Source organism: Urocampus carinirostris, chromosome 13 (assembly GCF_059441175.1).
Source record: "Urocampus carinirostris isolate Australia breed hairy pipefish chromosome 13, RoL_Ucar_1.0, whole genome shotgun sequence".
NCBI classification, from domain to species: Eukaryota; Metazoa; Chordata; class Actinopteri; order Syngnathiformes; family Syngnathidae; genus Urocampus; species Urocampus carinirostris.
Window position 1 is genome coordinate 2802386 of NC_142361.1, and position 22343 is coordinate 2824728.

The 22343-nt window shown below is 39.8% G+C and overlaps 1 protein-coding gene across 1 annotated transcript in view; it reads right to left on the minus strand.

The window, feature by feature from the left end:
• The window catches only part of anapc1 (anaphase promoting complex subunit 1), a 105811-nt gene that overhangs the window by 33295 nt on the left and 50173 nt on the right, over positions 1 to 22343 (minus strand). The window contains exons 28-40 of the mRNA XM_088350915.1: positions 18568 to 18746; positions 18390 to 18476; positions 18184 to 18323; positions 17980 to 18098; positions 9554 to 9684; positions 9330 to 9470; positions 7682 to 7834; positions 5811 to 5892; positions 5654 to 5745; positions 3511 to 3645; positions 1403 to 1485; positions 1248 to 1326; positions 52 to 126 (exon numbers count right to left, since the gene is read on the minus strand). Of these exons, the coding sequence (XP_088207041.1) occupies positions 52 to 126; positions 1248 to 1326; positions 1403 to 1485; positions 3511 to 3645; positions 5654 to 5745; positions 5811 to 5892; positions 7682 to 7834; positions 9330 to 9470; positions 9554 to 9684; positions 17980 to 18098; positions 18184 to 18323; positions 18390 to 18476; positions 18568 to 18746 (1496 nt within the window). The remainder of the gene's footprint in view (positions 1 to 51; positions 127 to 1247; positions 1327 to 1402; positions 1486 to 3510; positions 3646 to 5653; positions 5746 to 5810; positions 5893 to 7681; positions 7835 to 9329; positions 9471 to 9553; positions 9685 to 17979; positions 18099 to 18183; positions 18324 to 18389; positions 18477 to 18567; positions 18747 to 22343) is intronic.

Genomic DNA, 22343 nt, shown 5'->3' on the forward strand with positions numbered 1-22343 from the left:
AATCCAAATAAACTTTTATCCAAATGTGTATTGAGTTTTTTTTTTTCTTGCCTGAGGTAGGTTACTCTTGACCCATTCTTTAGTAGGGATAATGTCATCCCACATGATCAGGCACCTGGCCAGGGTCTTGAAGATGGGAAAAAGGAATAAAGGGATTAAAAAAAAAGGTAAGGGATGCACGGTACTTTTTTTGCTCTACCGATACCTAGATTATGTCGCTAGAAAAGGATATTAATACCTTTTATACATATTTTTACAGCATACTATATTTAAAAAAAATAAACACACATAAGAGAGTTGTGTCAATTGAATGGTCAGAGGCTACAGCCATATTAGAAATCATCTTACATGTTTACTTGTAAAAGGGAATTATGGGGCGAAATGGACAAATTACAACAAGGAATGTCAAACGATAGAGAAATGCTTTAAGGATTTTTTTTAATCTGTTGGCATTATTGTGTATTTTTGAGTAAATATTTTACAAAGTTGGATTTACTGGACTGTCGTGAATGAAACAAGACCATGTTTGTGGTGAATCGTTCCATCAGCTGACTACCAGAAAACTTTATTGGTGAGCTTTATCGGCTTCAGTGTTTTCGGGTATCTTGTTTCAGACTGATTGTGATGTTTCTGTGATGAGACATTTTGAAATGGTCAGCATATCTTGGATCCCAATAGTTAAAGCTTTCCAATGATATGTGGCATGACAAAGTTAAGTGACTGGTGACATCATACAGACACGCCTTTGCTTCTCAAAGTCTGCAGGCTGTTGAACTTAAGGGGATAAAGTCTTTATCAAATATTTACCCTAGAGTGCCATGTCTATTCTTGTTACACACAATATTTCACAACGTTGCAATCATTGACAAAAAAATATAATTCGATTTAATTCAATGTTCAGAAGCCCACAGTGACAACAGTGCATTATAAACCTTAAACCAAGCTCAGAGACTGCATGAATGGGACAGCGCAAACTTTGTGCCTGGTTCAAATCATGGAGAGGGAGAGAGAGTTGCACCGTACTTTTTAAAAAACCCAAACATAACGTGAAACATAGGTACTTTAAATCAAAGACGTAGTGTTGACTGATTGAAAATTATAGCATGGCTCCAAGTGATTCATTATTGGGTCTTTTTTTTTTAATCGGGCCAATAACTGTTACATCATATATTGCCGTCATTGGTGTGCTAACCATCAACCTGAAAAATAATGTGCATCCCTAAAAAAATATGAAATGTTGCACTAACCCTAAGCAGAAGAAATTCAGGCTTGATGAAATCTAAAAGGAACCAAGTATCTGGAGGTTTCAGCCAGTCAGCTATGGACCTGTAAGAGCATAAATCTCAAAGTCAGGGTGTAAATGTAAAAATGGAAAGTAAAAATCGCGGGTCGCTTTACTCACCTGTTGTTGGTTTTTAAGTATATCATAGCGAGGGCCAATGTGGCCCCGGGACACGTCACATCCACATTGATTGTGTCACCCTCCTGTTAACAGTAAAGCAAAGTTAACAAAAAAAATTTTTTGTAAAGATATTATCTCTCTCTCTCTCTCTATTTATATATATATATATATATATATATATATATGGTACATCAACTTTGGAGAGCATCCCTCTCTGGAGGCGGGGATAGGCACACAAACAACTATCCCTGCTCCCCTCTCCAACTTGCTCTTTACTTCCTAAGCTGGACTCCACAGAGTTGAAACAACCCATCTCAGTTTGTGTACAGAAAATATGCATCATTTGATTATCATCTGTTTGCTATGTAAAACATAATAAAATGATGTCAGGAGATATGCATTGAATCATATCATAGCTTGAATTCAATTATTTAAAGTAATTACATTATATTCTGGTGGCAAGTGGATGTAAAGGTTGGTTCAATTTTATCTCTTGACTGTGAAATAAAGGACATTAGGGCTTGGCAACACCCCCCAAAAAGCTGGCAAAAGAGGTGTGAGCATGACCGCTTCACATTCTGCAAGATCTGCAAGTGAGCAAGCGGCCAAGTGAGTTCTGTTTTAGCCAGCGGCCAAACCAGTCAGATTCAACAAGGAACCAAATAAAGGTCTAACCTGGACGCTCCCTCACGGTTGGAACAATAGTTTACGTACAGAATCCAACCTGAGCTTTCAGAAAGGGCTCCTTGCGCAAAGAAAAGACCTGGTACCCACCAACCAAATGCAACCAGTGATTCTAGTCCTAACAAGGCCTTGAGGATTCCGTGACGCAAACTCCCTTCCCAGAATTTCATAACTGGCCTCAACCATCATCACAATACACTGAGATCATCCTAATGCTTTGGTGTGATTTATGGGGGATTAGATAAAATTACAATACCGCCTAAAGTTCTATAAACAGTAAAAATTCCGCCAACTACGTTTTTTTTCTGTCCTAATGATGCCAGCCAAGATCCCTATCTTTCTGTCTTTTTCTTATTTCTGTGCTGTGTTATATTCAAGCCTCTTCTGTAGATGATTAGTAAAAAAAAAAAAAAAATCCTTAAATCCCGGTCTGGTCTATGTTTGTCTGTCTGTCTGTCTGTCTGTGATCTTGATTAAAGTACAGATGCTCCCCTACTTACGACGATTCGACTTACGAAAAACGGTAGATGCATTTTTTTCAGGATGTCGAAAAATATCCAGACAATGCTGTAAGTAATATTAGTTATAGTGTGCACCTTTTTCGGAGTGCAGGACAGTACTGTAGTGCTTCTTTCCGCCGCTACCGGCGTGTGGCGCGGTGAGAGGTCACCCAGCATCCACCCCGAAGAAGAAATCCGCGTTCTCTTCCTAATTCGTGTGTAAACATTATATACTGTATCTTCAGCACACTTTTTATTGTTTAATATCTTGTGCATCCATTCAACATGGTTGGTGTAGAGAAAATGGGAGCCGTTTCATTTATAAGGAAAGTGGAATAAGGAAGCTTGATGCTGTTGAGAAAATGGTTGGATCGCTTTTTTGGCCACTTTTTACCATGGAGAAGGAAGTCGCCTAACTCGTGAAGCTCATCTTCCAAAAGTAAGTTAAACTTAACTTTATTTATCTTTATAGAGCATACCATTTTATAAAATGTTTATTTTTCAATACAAAACAATACAGGTTAATTATACAAGCCTTAAACATACTTATATAAACCTTAAACATACATTCCATACAAAATATAGCACTGAAGTAACTTACAAACAAATTCAACTTACGAACGATCGTCCGGAACCTGTCTCGTTCGTAAGTAGGGCAGCGTCTGTATGCTGATCATTCGAATATGGTGAAAAAAAATTCACTTTAAGTTATTGTGTAGCCAACCTCCAGATTAATTTAAAGGTTTTTCACCAGTTAACCTGATAAAATTATCTTAAAAAAACAGACATGGTGCTTCTAAGAGACATGTTTATTAGATTAAGCTCGCCTCTTCAATTTAATTTGTGAATTATTTTATCAAATAATTTTTTAAACCTTAATTTCACAACAGGTTCAAAAATACAAGTGATTTTCACTCAGTGTACCTTGATCTGGTAGCTGGGAGACTTATGTCTTTCCCGACTGGCTCCACCCGGGGCTCTGCGGTGGCCGCCCACCATGTATTGATATAACTGCTCCGGGACGTTTAAGTCACTCATCCCAATCAGGTTACTGCCTTGCTGTAGTGGAGGACAGTAAATACCATGTAAATGTTATATACATTTGAAACTTTGGAACCAAAAATTTGCTTCCAAGTACAAAATTGTTCGCCGTGTTTCGCCTTACTTCACTTCTTTCCCAGCATTGGCAGATATTAAGTGCCTAATAATAGTGTGACTGTTTTTATGTGTATAATTTATGTAAATTATCAGCAAAATATACATCATAATAAACATTAGGGATGCTGGCTATCAGTTGTTTGTTACGACTCGCAAACAATCAATACTTTGCCAACAAGCTATGGGTATAATAGCAATACATTGTTTTAAGCACTAGAATGCGGATATACAGGCCTCAGAAAATTAGAAAATTGTGATGAAGTCCTTTATCTTCAGAAGCAAAATTTAACAAACAAATATGTCATAAATTCTGGATTCATTAGAAATAAACTGAAATATTGCAACTTGTTCATTTTAATATTGCTTATTAAGGCGAAAACTCAAAACTCCAAGTTCAAAATATTAGAATAACATAAAAAGGTATACTGTACTAGTAAGCTGTATGATTTACATAATAAAAGGCATGCAATATTTCAGTTGATTTGCAATGAATCAAGAATACTTGACATTATTTGTTTTTTAATTACATTACAGAAAGTAATAGAAAGTAAATAACTGTATTTATAACAATATCAAAATATTCAAATTTTCTGAGACGGTCCTGTTTATTGCTATTTTACTATTTCTCCCACTTAGAAATCATGGTGGGGTCTGAAATTGTCATTGTAGGTGCATGTTTCCGCTGTGAGAGGGATAAACTAAAAAGAAAAATCCAGAAATCACAATGGATGATTTTTTAACAATTTATTTGACTGATACAATCGCAAATAAGTATTTGAACACCTGAGGAAGTGAATGTTAATATTTGGTACAGTAGCCTTTGTTTGCTATTACAGAGTTCAGATATTTCCTGTAGTCTTTCACCTATTGTGTTTTTCTGCAATAAACAGAAGACAAAATACTGAGTGAAAACATCATTTTTAAATATTATGCAAGTGCTGGATCATTGTAGAGCACATGTACCTTAACAAAGAATAATAAATCATATATTCTTATCAAGTGGCATAATGTTAGCTGTAAATAAATATAAAATATAGATATGTTGATGCATAGAAGGGAAACGACATTGAGAAAACAATTTGGTCAATTTCAACTGTAAAAGTTTAGGCCTAGCGAAGTAGTTGGCAGTAACTAGTTGCCACATTAAACATTAATACAGTATGTACAATACACTTATGAGCGTCTTTGTACAAATGTCTAATACAGAAAACAAACAATTGTGTTGCGCTAAAAACGCTTGTTAGTGGACTTGCCCAGAGCTGTCGATCTTATTCAACAAAAGACAATCAAACCAGTCAATCTTAATTAAATTGGCGCTCACACACAACAACACACACAGGAGTGTGATAAAAAAAAGGCTTTGGAGAGAAAAAAAAAAAACCTCACAGTACTAACTAAAGTTTAAAAGCCCACATACTAAGCAACACAACTGACATTCAAAATATTTGTATAATACCAAGGAACAAAAGTACTTAAAATATTTCTATCAAGTAGTGTCGGCTTATCGGACAATTTTGAGCATCAGGTCTTTTTATTTTTGCAATTGGACCGATAACTCTTGATATTTTGCTTTTACTGGTCCAATTACTAATTATAAGTCCTAAGACTATTGTGCTTCCCGAGTAAATATTTATGAATTACGTGCATCAAAATGCTTTGTATTTCTTTCGAGGCCAGTACAACAATTTGATCAATTTATATTTATTCATTTTTTTCATTTAAAACGTAAGAAACTTGAGGAAGTTAATTAGCATTGATGGTGATATTAGTTTTGTAAAAATTAAAAATCTTTTTTAGAACTGGTGAACTAAAATTGTAAATCTGATTTTTGTGGGGAAATACAATTCAAGTTTTCTTAAAAGGCTGCATTAACACAGCTTTAACAGGATAAAAATTCAGAATGCCTTACTCCGAGGCAGACCATTCCCAGGGATAATCCAGCAGCGAGGGAATAGGACTCCCGGTCTGTGCAGTATTCCATCTCTGGACCTGGAGGTCGTCCTAAAGTGACAACACGCATTTGTATGTAAATGTTGTTCTCAAAGAAATACCACATTGGTGCTCACCTATTTCTGATTGTAGAACTTCAGCAATGTGTCTGTGCCCTGTTCCCTGGTATACAAGCCCAATACCAATCACAGAAGCAACCTGCACGGAGTGGGGAGTTTGTAGTCTATATACAGTACCATAAATAAGTATTTTCCCCCTTCCTGAATTCTGTGTTTTTGGCATACTTACATCTAACATGTGTTTCAGATAATCAAATAAATTTTTAATAGCACACAGAAATAACCCAAGGAAATACAAAATGCAGTTTTGAAATGTTGATTTCATTTATTAAGGCACAAGAAAAATAAAAAACGATCTGGCTATTTGTGAGATAGTAATTGCCAGTTTTGGGAAAGCTGAGTTCAATCTCACAGGCCGCACCCAAAATTAATTGCCACCACCCGTATTGAATCAAAAAAAGTAACTTAAATCCAATCTCTTAGACAAAGTGAAGTTCCAGAAGAAATTGGAAAAGAAAGTGTTTGATTTCTTCTCTACCGACCGCCAGAGGCGATGCTTTAAGAACTGAATGGCAGGGGCTATTGTGCTGGGCTAAGTGCTGTATGCCTTTCAGGCTGGTGATGCCGTTGAGCCGGCAGATCAGTTTACACGCCTGCTCGCCACCCGGCTTCTGCTCCGCCTGCTTCCTCGTGTTCAAGGGGGCTGGCTGCCTGAGTGTGTTGCTGTTCCACATATTGCCAGTCATCCGGGTGAGTGTTTGGCCTCTATGGGCTTCAAGGTTGCTGGCTTTTAAGGCTATCGCACCCCTTGGCATCGGCTTTTGCTCCGGTTTGCCGACGATGGCAGCCACTAACTGTTTATCTCCCCCTCGCTCTGCCTCGTCCCATGGGTCGTGACCTTTTTGGGGGGTGCCTTTGGCTCCCTGCTGCGGTTGAAGTCTTGGCTTTCTTCAACATGCGCCACCAAGGCGTCACGTAGTCGCCCTACTGTTGCTGCAGGCCAACCATCTCCTCCGGTAGGCTGTCTCATAGAACGGCAGTTACATTTGTAACTTTCGAATAATATCTATCAGTCTGGAAAAGGTCACGCCATTTCAAAGGCTGTAGGGTTCCAGTGAACCGCTGTCAGAGCCATTGTCCAAAAATGGAGAAAAAAATGAAAAAGTGGCAAACCTTGCCAGGAGTGGTCGACCACCTAAGATTACTCCAAAACTGCAATGATGGCTCATCCTGAAGGTTTGAAAAAACCTTGAAACACATCGAACGAACTGCAGGCCTCACTGGCCTCATTAAAGTCAGTGTTCATGACCCCAGAATAAGAAAGACACTGACCAAAAATGGCATTCATGAAAGTTTCCAGGCAAAAACCACTGCTGTCACAAAAGAACACAAAGAGTCATCTCACGTTTGCCAAAATCATCTTGATTATCCGATTATCCTCAAGACTTTCAAAGAAATACATTCTATGGAATGATGAGTCAAAGTATGAACTTTTTCGAAGATGTAGAGCCCGTTACATCTGACGTAAAAATGGCACAGCATTTGACAAAAAGATCATAATGCTTACAGTAAAGCTTTGTGATGGCAGTGTGATGGTCTGGGGCTGCTTTGCTGCCTCAGGACCAGGACAATTTGCTGTGGTTGACGGAATAGTGAATTACTATTTTCACATATGGCGGGATAAGTTTTGATTTTTTTGTACCTTAATAAATAGAATCAACATTTCAAATCTGAATTGTGTATTTCCTTGGTTGTCTCTGTGTGATATCAAAATGTGTTTGATCTGACCTTTGTGAGTCACAAATGTGCAAAAAAATGCATGAATGTGGAAGCGGGCAAATACTTTTTCACGGCACTGTTTAAGAATTGCAGTCAAACTTTAAAGAACTGTTTAACGCAATGCTAAGAAAACTTCATGCCTGTCCTACCTGGATGTTGTGTGGGACATCCAGCTCAGTGGAGGTGGGTGGAAGCAGGGCGGGAATGTGTATGCTTAGCAGGCGGGTAGTCGAAACATCCATGGTGCCCAGTCTGGCTGCGGCCACTCCCAGTAGAAGCCCGATGCTCGTCATCTCATGGCCCTAATATCAGTATGTTTAAATGCAAAGAATAGTCTGATTAAGATCAGAATATTGCTCATAATTAGGTTATGCAAGGCAAGGTAAAAGAGCAGAATATGCTCTTATTTCCCAGACTATTCCAATTAAGAGGGTTTGGTTACTCCTTACAATTTCAGACTACCTGTCATGTACATTTGAGCCACGCGACACCTTGTTTGTATTGCTGTACATACACCATTACTTTCGCTTTTCTCCCCTTTTTGTTGGCGCCACACTAAACTTCAGACTTGTAGTACAGAAACAAATGATATAAACTCATTCTGGCTAACGCGTTACAGAAGCTTCAAATGAATTGGTTAATCTCTATGGGGAATTTTCATTTTATTCCCTGCGGGTAAAATGCAACATTTCTATCTATACATACAGTGCCTAGCTTAAGTATGTTAGCGTAAGAGTAACATTGCACATAACCCAGAAAACACCATCCCCACTGTCAAACATGGTGGTGGCAACATCATACTCTAGGGATGCTTTTCTTCAGCAGCGACTTGGAAGATCGTAAGACTTGATGGGAAGATGGATGGAGACAAATACAGGGCAATTCGGGAATAAAATCAGTTGGAGTCTGCAAGAGACCCGAGAATGAGGCGCATGTTCATCTTCCAAACGGAGAATAACTCTAAACATATGGCAGAATCTACAATTGATTGTTTTAGAACAAACAATATAAAGGTGTTAAAATGGCCAAGCCAAAGTCCTGACCTCAATCTTATAGAGCATTTGTGGAAAGATCTGAAAAATTTCGTGCACAAATGATCACCATCAAACCTTAAGGAACTTGAGCTGTTTTGTAAGGAAAATGGGCGAGTATTCTGTGCAAAAACAATAGACATGCCCTAAAAAAAACATGTGGCTGTGATCACAACCAACGGAGGTTGTACAAAGTATCAACTCAAAAGGTCTCAATATTTTTACAATGCATGTTTTTCAATCTTTTTTACCCGTTAGCACAATTTATGACGGTAAATAAATATACTTTATTCTCACGATTCTGTCTCGCATGTTGTAGACTCTTAAAATATTTTGAGCTTTATTTTTATATATATATATATATATATATATATATATATATATATATATATATATATGTATATATATATATATATAAGTCTGGCAATACTGTATGTCAGAAATTGGGGGGCAAATACTTTTGCAAGGCACTGTTTCCCCCAATGGAAGCAATATGAAGCGTTTAGAGGCTGCAAAAAGAGAATGTATTTTTTCCTGTTGGGGTGCCCAAATTTATGCACCAGCCTACTATTGTTTAAGTAAGTATTCCACTGTAAATCCAATAACATTTCTGATCCCAACAACCAACGATTTTCAAAGGAAAATCTGGATGATCAGGGATGCTAAAACGCTTTTGTACGACTGTATAATGCAAATCCATGCTTCTTTCAACAATTTAAAATGCAAGAAATATTTTGGGACGTGCTATCAAATGAAACAAGTGCACCTTGGTTAGGTAGTCATGTATATTGAGTGTGCCCAGCTTGGTGAGGTGTCCATTCAGGCCGAGTGCCATAAGGAAGCCAGCATGCTCGTTGGCCATCTCTTGGTTCTTGTTCTTGTTGTACACAATCCAGGCGGAGTCCACCTGAACCGAAAAGAACCGGGCGCAATCATTGGTTTTTACACATGACCATAAGAATATGTCACGGCCCAGGGGTGGAGACTCGCCTGCGATGCGGGGGCAATCTTTAGTCCAGCAGCAACGCCATTGTGGAAGCTGGGCCAACTGGGCATATTAGCAGGAACATCAATGTTCCCACTGTTTAAGTCTACCATGGTGTTCCTAGGTGGAGCACGGCCTATAACATGAAATCAACATGAGACATTATAAATAGATCAGCAGGGTTCATAAACTGCGATTTTTCCAATACCTTCAAAGGAAGAAATCCAGCGCGAATCAAAATAACATTTTTTTTGCTGACTATGATGACTAAAATAAAGTCGTTATCTTGCTGCTGGCACAAATTTGTGCTATTTTACGCTGTTCCTATCTATGGTCTACGATCTTTTGAGTCAATCAGCTGCTATATAGCGACATTAGGTAAAGCGCTCATCTTGGGATCAAGAGGTCGCAGGTTCGAATCCCGGCTCCTTCGTGTAGAAGTGACACTCAATCCCTAATGCCCCCGATAGCAGGTAGTTGACTTGCATGGCTGACGCTGCTATTGGTTAAGTGTTCATTTTACCTCTGAAAAGTGATGGGTCCCGGGGACTCGCATGCTCAAAAATCTATGGGTCCAAACAGAGCGCTATGGGTCCCCAAAATTTTGTGTTATCGGGGTTGAAATTGTAAATCGGCGACAAATATATAAATAAATATATAAACCTATATATTCATTCAGTTTTAATCATCACAGTTATTTGGTAATACAAAGCAGTTATCACTTTTAGTTCACAAAAATATTGTTGATTATACAAAATAATATTGCTGAAATATTAGTCTATATATTCATGCAGTTTTAATCACTTCAGATTTTTCAGTTCATATATTCTTCGTGGTCTGCTGTCCCGCCACAGTTGTAATGCCTTCTCAAGGTCCAATTGCAGCAACGGAATTTCCATAGCTAATTTGTGGTTTTCATTGTCGTTGTGCCGATCCAATGTGCTTTTCTGAAAGTTCGTACTGCGAAATAATTTATGCAATCCAGTTTTTTTGTCCCACTGGGTGCACGCATCGCAGAACATGTAGCTTCCATTATCATCCTCCTCATAGTGTAACCAGGAATATAATTGAGTCAATTTTGGCAGAAAAGTCATTTTCTTGCTAGGAGTATTCTTTCGTTTATTATCTTTCGTCGAAAAAAAAAAGTAATCGGGTAATAATGACAATTTGGTGTCAAAAAGGTTGCGCCCCGGGGACGCACATTGATTTCATACAATGCGTCCCAAGCAAAAATGATGCGTCTAGGACACAGGGACGCAGGCCAACGAGAACACTGTCGGTTAGTTAATGTGTAAAAGGGAAGAGTGTGAAGCACATTGTAAAGCGCTTTGGGAGGTTTACATTGACTTGAAAAGCGCTATATAAATGCAGACATTTACATTTATAAAATGGCAAGAATTCTGCCATTCTGCTTATACAATGCAGACGCAGCTCAGCTACGTCACACTTGTTTCTATCTATCTATTTACCTTGGTCATATCCCTCAAGAGGGGTGACCGACAGCAAGACAAACACATACAATAACAAAGAAAATAAAAGGGGAAAAAAAAAAACACAAACACTTTTGGACCATGGCCAATTGCCCAAACACCCACACAAGTTAGGCACCTCAGCACCTAAGTTGGTCATGCTTTCGTCCCTCCAGATGAAATGGGACACCAGAAAGCGGCCATGTCACTCGGGTCAGGGTGACACAACACACTCTTTTGTTCAACCGCAGGGCCCGACAGCTTTCACTGGTTTATCCCTGCCGCATCATACGGGTGCCCAGCCCATCCTAAAGAACGCGTCCACAATCCCACTATCCTTTCACAACACCTCTCCACTCCTTCCTATCACCAACAAGAGCTCCATTATATTTAGACCTCTTTCCTGCAGTGCACTCATAACACCATCCATCCACGTCAATCGCGGCCTTCCTCTTGGTCTCCTTTCATTGACTTCTGCTCTGTAGATCCTCTTCAACATTCGCTCCTCATCCATCCTCTCCATGTGTCCAAACTAACCGAGAACTCTCTTATCAACACGCTTGCTCAGTTTCACGACTACTTCAGTTCTGTCTCTCAAAATTTCATTTCTCAATCTATCCAATCTTGTCACTCCTAACATACTCCTTAAACACTTCATCTCAAAAACATTAAATTTCCTGATTAAATCTGCGTCCAGGCTGCAAGTCTCTGCACCATATAACACAGTACAGCACAATCACACTCTCACACAGTCCCCTCTTAACATCCATACTCATACTCTTGTTTCTCATCACTCTCCTCAGAGCACCCAAAACCTTGCTTCTTTGATTCACTCTGCAATACTTCGCACTCCATTCCACCAACTGCAGCCATATCACAACCCAAGTACCTAAAGCTTTCAACTTCTTCCAGCACCTGTCCATGCAACCTGATTTCTAACATCATGCCCACTCCATCACGTGAACACTTCATCACCTTACTCTTCCCAACATTGACACATAACTTACGCCTATCACATACTCTTCCAAACTCAGTCACCAACATTCTCAATGTTTCCTCAGAATCAGCCACAAGCGCTGTGTCATCTGCAAACAACAACTGACTTACCTGCCACACTGTTCCACTGTTGTCCATCATCTCTACACCTCTCCCAAATACTCTTGCATTCACCTCTCTCACCACACCATCCATGTACACAGGGATCAGAATGGAGATTTTCTTTTTCAGCTGAAATAGCCAGGGTCCAGGGGCCGTAGGCCCCGGCCAGGTCCAGGGCGGAGCCCGGTGGGGGGCTCAGCCAACAGCATTTATCTTATTTGCTATGTGAAAATTGCACTAGAATAAATTAAATCCAACAAAACAGAAACCATGTATTTTTTTCAGTTTTAAGATGTTTAAAACAATTGGGGGATTACAATGTTACAACCATCACCATTGTTGTTGTGTTTTGATGATGAAGATGGACCTTGTATTTAGCTACTAATCAACAATATATATGAAAATATATACATTAATAACCATTCATCATTAATTTGAAAATAGAATGCACAAACTGAACATGCTTAAAGAAAATACATGTCATAAATTTTGTTTATCCTGTTCTAAATATTGTATAAACACAAAAGATAAAATCATTTAATAAATAAATAGATTTATAAATACCTCAGATTGGGATTTTCTGTCACACAGGGGAACCAGTGGTTGACTGCTGCTAGTATTTGAAGTGGAAGGATTTGGAACGGCCAATAATGTTGAACCGGTGGTGTTACTGTTAGTTTCACTGCCGATTTTTAAATGCGGATCCGAGTGCATAATTTGATCGCCGGCAAGCTATTTTTGCTTTGTGCTTGTTCATTTTAGCATGATCGATCAGTGCCACACAACCTCGCGTACCATCATTGATCAGATCGACACAGTATAGACACTTTGCTTTCCCTGGAACATCACACTTTGCGATGAACTGGCTCAAAGTTTCTGTAACTTCCTCGATCTTTGCGCAGATTTTAACGTTTACTGTGACAGTCTTCTCCAGCCATGACCACTTAAATTTATTCTTGATTCCTTTATCAATCTCGGAGACAAAAGCCTCGTCTTCTTTTTTTAGTATTTTCATATTTACTTTTTCAAACACTCATTTCACCGTTTGAAAAGACCGGAAGGAGCGCCATGTTTGAGAAAGCCAATGCTCTGAACAAAAGCTCCGCTGATTGGTTATCAGCGAACCTATCGACCAATGGTAGGAGTCGATTTTTCTCGCGATCTCTAACTGCTAACTTGGGGTGATGAAACAGTCACGTATCATACCTCACCCCCCCAAAATATTTTCTCATCGAATTTAGACGATTTACGGGAATGACCTTTGGGGTTCAAAAACAGCGGAAATCCGCGGATCCGCGGAAAATTCTGATCCCTGTGTACACATTAGCAGCCATGGTGACATCACACACCCCCGTGTCACACCAGTCAGCACAGGGAACCACTCACTTGTCTCACTCCCGACTCTTACACATGCTTTGCTGCTCATATAAAAACTCTTCAATGCTTCCAACAACTTTCCACCCACTCCATACATTACCATCACTTGATACAACGCCTCTCTATCAACTCTGTCATACGCCTTTTCCAAGTCCATGAAAGCCAAATAAACATCCTTACCTTTTGCAAAATATTTCTCACACACCTGTCGTACTGCAAACACCCGATCCACACATCCTCTTCCTTTCCTGAAACCACTCTGCTCCTCCATCACCACCTCATTTGTTCTTTCTCTCACTCTCTTAATCAAGACTCTTCCAGACAGCTTACCCAGCACAGACAACAAACTGATATCTCTCGAATTGCTACATTCATACTTATCACCTTTACCCTTATACAATGGCACCACACATGCACTACACCAATCAACAGGAACCACACCACTTAAAAAGCATACATTCAACAAGTGTACTAACCAGTCAATCGTAGATGTGCCGCCTTTTTTCAAGCATTCAGCAGTAAAACCACCCAACCCAGGTGCCTTCCCCCCTTTCATTTCTTTCACTGCCTCTTGCACCTCCCATGTTTCCACAGGCTTCACATTAAAATCACCCACCACGCCCGTGTTCTCTCCATTCCATCGATCGCCTCGACTCTCACTTATCTCCCATCCTCCACATTTGGCAACTCCTCAAAATACTCTGCCCATCTCGTCCTGACTGCACTACCGCTAACCAGCAATCTACCATCCTTATCATTCACTTTCTCTTCCTTTCCAGACTCACTGTTTCTTACTCTTCACTTCTTTCCAGAACACTTCTCCTTTTCTCAAAGTTCACTCCTATCTTTCGACACCATTCATCACTTGCTTTCCTTTTCGCTGCTTCCACTACCGCTTTTACCAACCTTTTCTCCACTTTATATCTTCCATACGCATCGCCACTCTTATCTTGCAGCAACTCCTCAAAGGCACATCTTTTTTCTGTCACAGCCTCTGATACCTCATCATTCCACCATTCACTTCCTTTCCTAATACCTCAAACAACTTTTCTCATTCCACACACTTCTTTCGCACTCCTCAACATTGCCTCTTTAAACTACTTCCATTTAATTTCCACACTCTCCATTTCTCTTCTACTAATCCGTTCATACTCTTCCCTTATCCTCTCTTTCAACTCTCTTTCCTTTTCTGCCTTATTCAACCCTGACATTTTCACCTCTTCCCTCACACTCTTCTTATAACTAGCCCTCCACGATCCATATATTCTCAGTTTTCCTTCCACATAAAATTGATCAGACATACCACTCATTTCACCTCTGTAAACATACACATCCAACAAACATCCCTTTCCTAACCACTACATAATCCATAAGTGCTCTGTCCACCATCTTGCAACTATCCACTCTGACATATTCACGTCCCTCTTTTTAAACAATGTATTTCCAATCACCAACTCACACACATAACTCAATCAATTTCTTCCCACTTTTATTCCTGGTACTACATATCTACCAACCACATTTTCAACTGTTCCATCACCCACTCTAGCATTCAGGTCACCTAGTATTACCACTTTCCACTCTTCTTTCGCACTTGCCACACATTCGGACAAGTCCTTCCAGAACTCCTCTTTCTCCTCAGCGCTTCTTTCTGAACCAGGTCCATATGCACTTATAAACATCCATACTTCTACACCCCACTTCAACCACACCCACATCAATCTGGAAGATATCTCTTTCCACTCCACCAGTTTTTCCTTTGCTTTCTCACTCACAAGCACAGCCACTCCTTCTCTAGCATGTCCACCCGTAACTCCAGATGTTCTACCATACATATCTCCAAGCTGTAATTCACCCTTTCCTTTCATCTTTGTTTCACTCAAGGCTATCACATCAACCTTCCTTTTAGTCATCATTCTTCCGATCTCCTCTTTCTTCCACTCAGTTGCTTTACTTCCACATCCTCTCACATTTAGTGACCCTATAACTAGGGTTTGCGAGACCTTTCGGTCTCCTGCCCCCCTTTCTTTGCCTTGCTGTCTCTTAGGGAGTAGAGATAGAGAGGAGAGGATCCCCAGTCCCCTCGCTCCCTCCACTTTAGTCGCCTCTTACAACACAGATCGGACCAAGAAGAATTCTCTTACCTCTCACGAGGCCCCTCACCACACTTGTTTACAAACATGAAAAGAGCTCTATATGTGTTGGGTAAAAATGGAGTTCAATACAGAGGACAAAAACAAAGGAACTGTATATATGAAAGCAGAAAAATTAGCAAAATGTTTATTCATTTTAATGAAATTGATTGAATTCAATCTTTTTATCTTAGAGAATGCTGATCTTTTGCTTTTTGTTTTACTTTTTTCTAATTTATATATTTTGTGTGTTTATCAGAGGATCTGGGTTTAAATTGGTAAGAATATAATCATTAGTAGTTAATTTGTTTTGCATTTTATCACTTTTATAGCACTGAAGAGTTAATATGTTCAATTTATATTCCTATGGCTTTGTATTTTAGGGGGTTGTGTTGTTGTTCGACTATAAATGTTCAGTGTGTAAAAAAATAAAATTAATCAGTATTTTGCAATTCTTTTCGTAAATGTGAACTTTTTAATGTATATTTCATGTATTTTGCAAGGATCCCTTGCAAAACATGAAATTACAAATTACTCAACAGTATGGTGCATAACATTTTTTTTTAATTACAGATCATATATCACAAAATAAAAAAAATTGAGGAGCCATTTGGGAGCCAAAAGAGCCAGCTTTCCTCAGTGAGCCAAGCAGAAATAACTACTCGGAAAAAAAAGAGGGGAAATAACATGACTGGTCTTGAGAAACCTGTCCTCTTGGATGAGACAGTAGGTGGCAGTAATGCTTCACATGACAACTTGATAATGAGGACTGGAGCCAGCATCAGCGTGATTTTTATGCACTTTTTAAAATAGATTTTTGTTCATTAAAAGTGTTGTCTATCGAGTCGCACTGCCAAGAAACAAGGCAATAAAAGTGATTTCAATCATTTTCAAGCACTTCACCCAAAACTCAAGCATTTTCCTGACTTTGAAAACACAACATTAAAACACAACCATTTTCAAGGATTTCAAGCACCTGTGCAAACCCTGGATATGGGTAATAGAAATTTGTATTTTGTATGGTAATATAAATTGGTATTTTGGCGGGAGCAAGTTTAAAATGAAAGTCCAATTTTTCATTTATATACTTTTTTATGAACCATATTTTCCAGACTATAAAGCGCACCAAAAAACCCCTCAAATTTGCCAGGAATTCCAACGTGCGTCTTATTTGCGGAGAAAACTTGCAATGCGTTACAATATTTATGCAATTTTTGATCAGTCAACAAATTGTATCGGTGAACCACATTACTTAGCAATCGCTGCAATAGGGATCCAACCCGATAGCAATGGTAAGAGCACTGAATCCTGACCAACAGCTAGAGACACGGATGGTTGATCACAATTGCTTTACATTGAATGCATCAGGAATCAAATCCGGATCGCAGCGTGGAGAACAAGGTATCCTGTCCAACAGACCACTTGGGATACAGACGACACATGAAAACGAATTAGGTATGATTTCATGACCACACTATTTTTAGTCAGGGTACAAAATATGCGTGAGGAGAGAGATTATAGTTTTGCTTTTTCTCAGCTAGAACTGAGCATTGTAAGTAATTAGTGTTTTGAATAAGTGCGGCCATGTGTTGATTTTGATCTCTCAGGACGACAGGATTTACATCCCACAATAACATCCTCTTATTTCAGGTCAGAACCACCAAAATACTTCCCACTATGCAATTTTTCGTCATTCAGTTCAGAATCTTGTGCATTTTGTAAAGACCTTGCGGGTCGGCTTAACCACCGACCAGTTAAATGCCTGAGAAGTATTCTTGCAGCCTGGCCCAATAATCAGCAACAATTTCGAACCATCACTAAAAATATTGTGAGGATGAGATAAGACCTCATGCCTTTTCATGTGTCATCTAAATTCATAGTGATCTAGTGGATAGGATCCGGCGCACTCCACGCCACGATCTGCGTCTGATACCCATTTTATCAATATACAATCGAGATCAGTGATATATTGCGATTGATCAATCAATGCGCAAATACGACGCTTTTATATTTTTTGTGTACCCCGGCCCTTACAGCAATTTTGATTCCAAGTCCTTTATTGTCCGACACACCTTTTACATAAAAAAAAAAAACAATTTTTTGGGAGGTGCACTTTATAATCCAGTGCAGAGAATACAATACCTTTTAATCAGAAACATATTGATAAGATTTTTTAATTCCATCCATTAGGAATATGAATAATATGAATTCCTGAAAATGTAAACCTATAGAACTGATACATTTTTAATTTCTTGGCAAATTATATGAAGCCCTTTAAGATAAGTCCCTAACAAGATTTTAGGGTTCCTGACTTTTTTGATACCTCGACAAATATAGAGGAATCATTTTTATTACCTGTTAGGTTGAGTTTAGGGATGGGTAAAAGTTCTGTCGGGACAGGTTGGTAAGAGAACAGAGTGAAGAGCCCCCTTCCTACTGGTAGGGCCATGGTTCTTTGACACAGCTGGAGGAGTCTAGAAATGGCGCAAGTTGATGGGGTGTTAGCATAGATTAATTTAGAAATATTATTTTGGCAATGACCCAAGCAGTACAACTCACTTGTTCTCTTTCTCCTCTATATACTCATGGTCTGAGACCTCTGGGAGCTGGATGACGCTGACCCGGACTGGCTTGGAGCTCTGCAGGAGTCGTCGGACCTCCTGGACCCTCAAATCTTGACTCCAAATCAGTCCTGTGACCTTTTAAGTGCAACATTTGCTCATAATCAAAAGATACTTTGCAGATGGCTCAATGCATAAACAAACCTCCTGGATGATGTCTGACATTCCATCTTCCTCCTCATCCGCCTCTGTGGTCGCAGGAGGCTCTAAGGACAAATTAGAGCCTGCAGACTGGAAACACAGGAGTATATCGTATATTTACATCATTCTAATTATGTCTTTCAGGTTAAAGATTAAGAACTCACTTAATTAGGAAACTTACAGTTTTGCCTTTTGCCATTGTCATAGTGTGGGCCTGTTTGGTGCGGTCTTGACGGCCAATTAGCAGGCAGACCTCCTCTGACCAATCAGCACAAGGCTGTTCCCGGCAGTGGTAAATAGCATCTCGGATGGGTAGGGCCACACCAAACGGAACTGACTCCAAGTCCTTAAGGGTAAACCCTGAACCGCAAAACTTATAGATCAACAAATATGTCCAGCAACAATCCCAATTTTTTTTTTGGGGGGGGGGAAGAAAAAAAAAGTGGTGGTAAAAAATAGGGATTCATGATATTTATCAGGCCAATAGTTACGGGACCATCCATCCATTATCTGCACCACTTATCCTCACTAGGATTGCGGGGGTGCTGAGCCCATCCCCAGCTATCTTCGAGCAGTGGGCAGGGTACACCCTGAACTGGTTGCCAGCCAGTTGCACGGCACACAGATACAGTGCATCCGGAAAGTATTCACAGTGCTACACTTTTTCCACATTTTGTTATGTTAGAGCCTCATTCCAAATTGTATTAACATAATCTCTTAACTCAAAATTCTACACAAAATACTCCATTATGACAATGTGAAAAAGGTTTTGTTTTTTTTTTACTTTTTTTGAATTCATTAAAAATAGAAAACTAAGAAATCACATTTACATAAGTATTCACAGCCTTTGCCATGAAGCTCAAAATTGAGCTCAGGTGCATCTTTTTTTCCATTGATCATCCTTGAGATCTTTCTACAGCTTGATTGGAGTCCACCTGCAGTAAATTCAGTTGATTGGACATGATTTGGAAAGGCACACACCTGTCTATATAAGGTCCCACAGTTGAGTGTGCATGTCAGAGCACAATCACCAAGCATGAAGTCAAAAGAACTGTTTGTAGACCTGCGAGACAGGATTGTCTTGAGGCACAAATCTGGGGAAGGATGCAGAAAAAATTCTGCTGCTTTGAAGGTCCCAATAAGCACAGTGGCCTCCATTATTCGTAAATGGAAGACATTTGGAACCACCAGGACTCTTCCTAGAGCTGGCCGGCCTTCTAAACTGAGCGATCGGGGAAGAAGGGCATGAGTTAGGGAGGTGACCAAAGACCCGATGGTCACTCGGTTTTGATCGAGAGTGTCTCTTGCCTTTTACATGTGTCTCTGTCAGAGCTCCAGCGTTCCTCTGTGGAGAGAGGAGAGCCTTCCAGAAGGACAACCATCTCTGCAGCAGTCCACCAATCAGGCCTGTATGGTAGAGTGGCCAGACGAAAGCCACTCCTTAGTAAAAGGAACATGGAAGCCCGTCTGGAATTTGCCAAAAAGCACCTGAATGACTCTCAGACCATGAGAAACAAAATTCTCTGGTCTGATGAGACAAAGATTGAACTCTTTGGTGTGAATGCCAGGCGCCATGTTTGGAGGAAACCAGGCACCGCTCATCACCAGGCCAATACCATCCCTACAGTGAAGCATGGTGGTGGCAGCATCATGCTGTGGGGATGTTTTTCAGCAGCAGGAACTGGCAGACTAGTCAGAATAGAAGGAAAAATGAATGCAGCAATACCTATCTTTAGAGATATCCTGGATGAAAACCTGCTCCAGAGCGCTCTTGACCTCAGGCTGGGGCGAAGGTTCATTTTTCAGCAGGACAACGACCCAAAGCACACAGCCAAGATCTCAAAAGATTGGCTTCAGAACCACTACGTGAATGTCCTGGAGTGGCCCAGCCAGAGTCCAGACTTGAATCTGATCGAACATCTCTGGATAGATCTGAAAATGGCTGTGCACAAACGTCTCCCATTCAACCTGATTGAGCTTGAGACTTATTGCAAAGAAGAATGGGCAAAACTGCCTAAAGATAGGTGTGCTAAACCTGTGGGATCATATTAAAAAAGACTTGAGGCTGTATTTGCTGCCAAAGGTGGATCAACAAAGTATTAAGCAAAGGCTGTGAATACTTATGTAAATGTGATTTCTTAGTTTTCTATTTTTAATAAATTAAAAAAAAAGTACAAAAAAAAAACTTTTTCACATTGTCATAATGGAGTATTTTGTGTAGAATTTCGAGATAAGAGATTAAATTAATACAATTTGGAATGAGGCTGTAACATAACAAAATGTGGAAAAAGTGAAGCGCTGTGAATACTTTCCGGATGCACTGTACATACAACCATTCGCTCATTAACACCTAGGGACAATTTGGACCGCCCAATTAACCTGACATGCATGTTTTTGAAATGTGGGAGGAAACCGGAGTGCCCGGAGTAAACCCACGCAAGCACGGGGAGAACATGCAAACTCCGCACAGGAAGGCTGGTAGCTGGATTTGATCCCATGACCTCAAAACTGTGCCGCAGACGCACTAACCACTCAGCCGCCGTGCCACCTGTTACCAGACCAATAACAGCAAATTATATTATCACAGTTAATCGGTGTGATAGATGAAAAAGATCAGATAAAAACACGATAGACACTTGGTTCCCTGCTATAATACCATTGATACACAATGCTCACTCGATATGGAGTTTCTAGCTATGTACCGGGAGAGTTAACTGTGGTCTTTGTGTTTGCTGTATGCTTTCCACCGCTAACAGTTTCGCCAGGTGCTAACGTTAGCATAGCGCTATATCTCCTGTCCGCTGCTGAACGTCAGCTTGCACTGCCCCAACGGAGCTTTATCGTCGACGGCGACTTTAATCGGGCATGTTTATTGACTGTACTCACAAATCCCTTCAATTGTGGACTCCCAAATCTACTAATTGTGGACTGAGCGATTCGGAGGAACGCTGGACTGTGTAATGTAAGATCAAACATTCGGGAACTCTGTTTGACCCTCACAACTTTGTTCCTTTGTTTCTTTGTTTCCTTATCCTCACTGTAAATGTGGGACTGGAGTCGTCCAATTTCGTTGTCACAGCATATCCCATGTTGTAACAATGACAATAAAGGCATATTCTATTCTATAATATTCAATCAGTCAGTACTACAACTTTCAAAGATTTCAAGCACTTATGTTAATCTTTATAATACTTTTAGTGTTGGTACACCCTTTAATGGCCACATTCAAGCAGTTTAAGGACTTTCAAAGCCAATCTTCCTATTTCTCCAGTACCAGTGAAAAAAAGTAATCCGGGGTGAATCAATCCATAGCCCTATTGTTATAGTTCACTGAGTGCTGCATGCAGAAAAAGAGCCAAAACATTTTATGAATCCTAACCCAATATTACACCAGCAGCTATAATTTGAATGTGAATGAATGTGGCATAGAAAATGTAAATTAAACTTAATGTATGAGCCCCATTTGCCGTCTGTTTGGTCTATGTCGTATCAAATTTTCTTGGTCTTTTTCTTACTGACAGTATTCAATGACGACTAACTGCGGAGAAAGGACAGTCAATTATTTTAAAGTTTAACTTAGGTGTGAAGTGTTGTGGGGTGTTGTGTTCAATAAACTGTCGCTCTCTCAAGAAGCCTTATGTGTTTAGGTGTATTTATCTTCAACGAGGAGTGATCGTAAACCTCCAAAAACAACACGCTCAAATAAATTAGCTGACGATGCCAGTCTGATGTTGATGTCCCAGAAGACACCTTCAGACTAAAGTTGTCATGATAGTCCAGAATGATATTGCAGACCTTCTCTGGAACATGGTATCTTCTCAGGACCAATTCCATCAACTTGTGTGGGATCGACCCATATGCATTGGCAAGGTCCAGCCACATTACTGCCAAATTGTCCCGCTCCATCGCACCTCACGGATCAGCTGTGTCTCCACGTCTATGTACTCCATACACCGT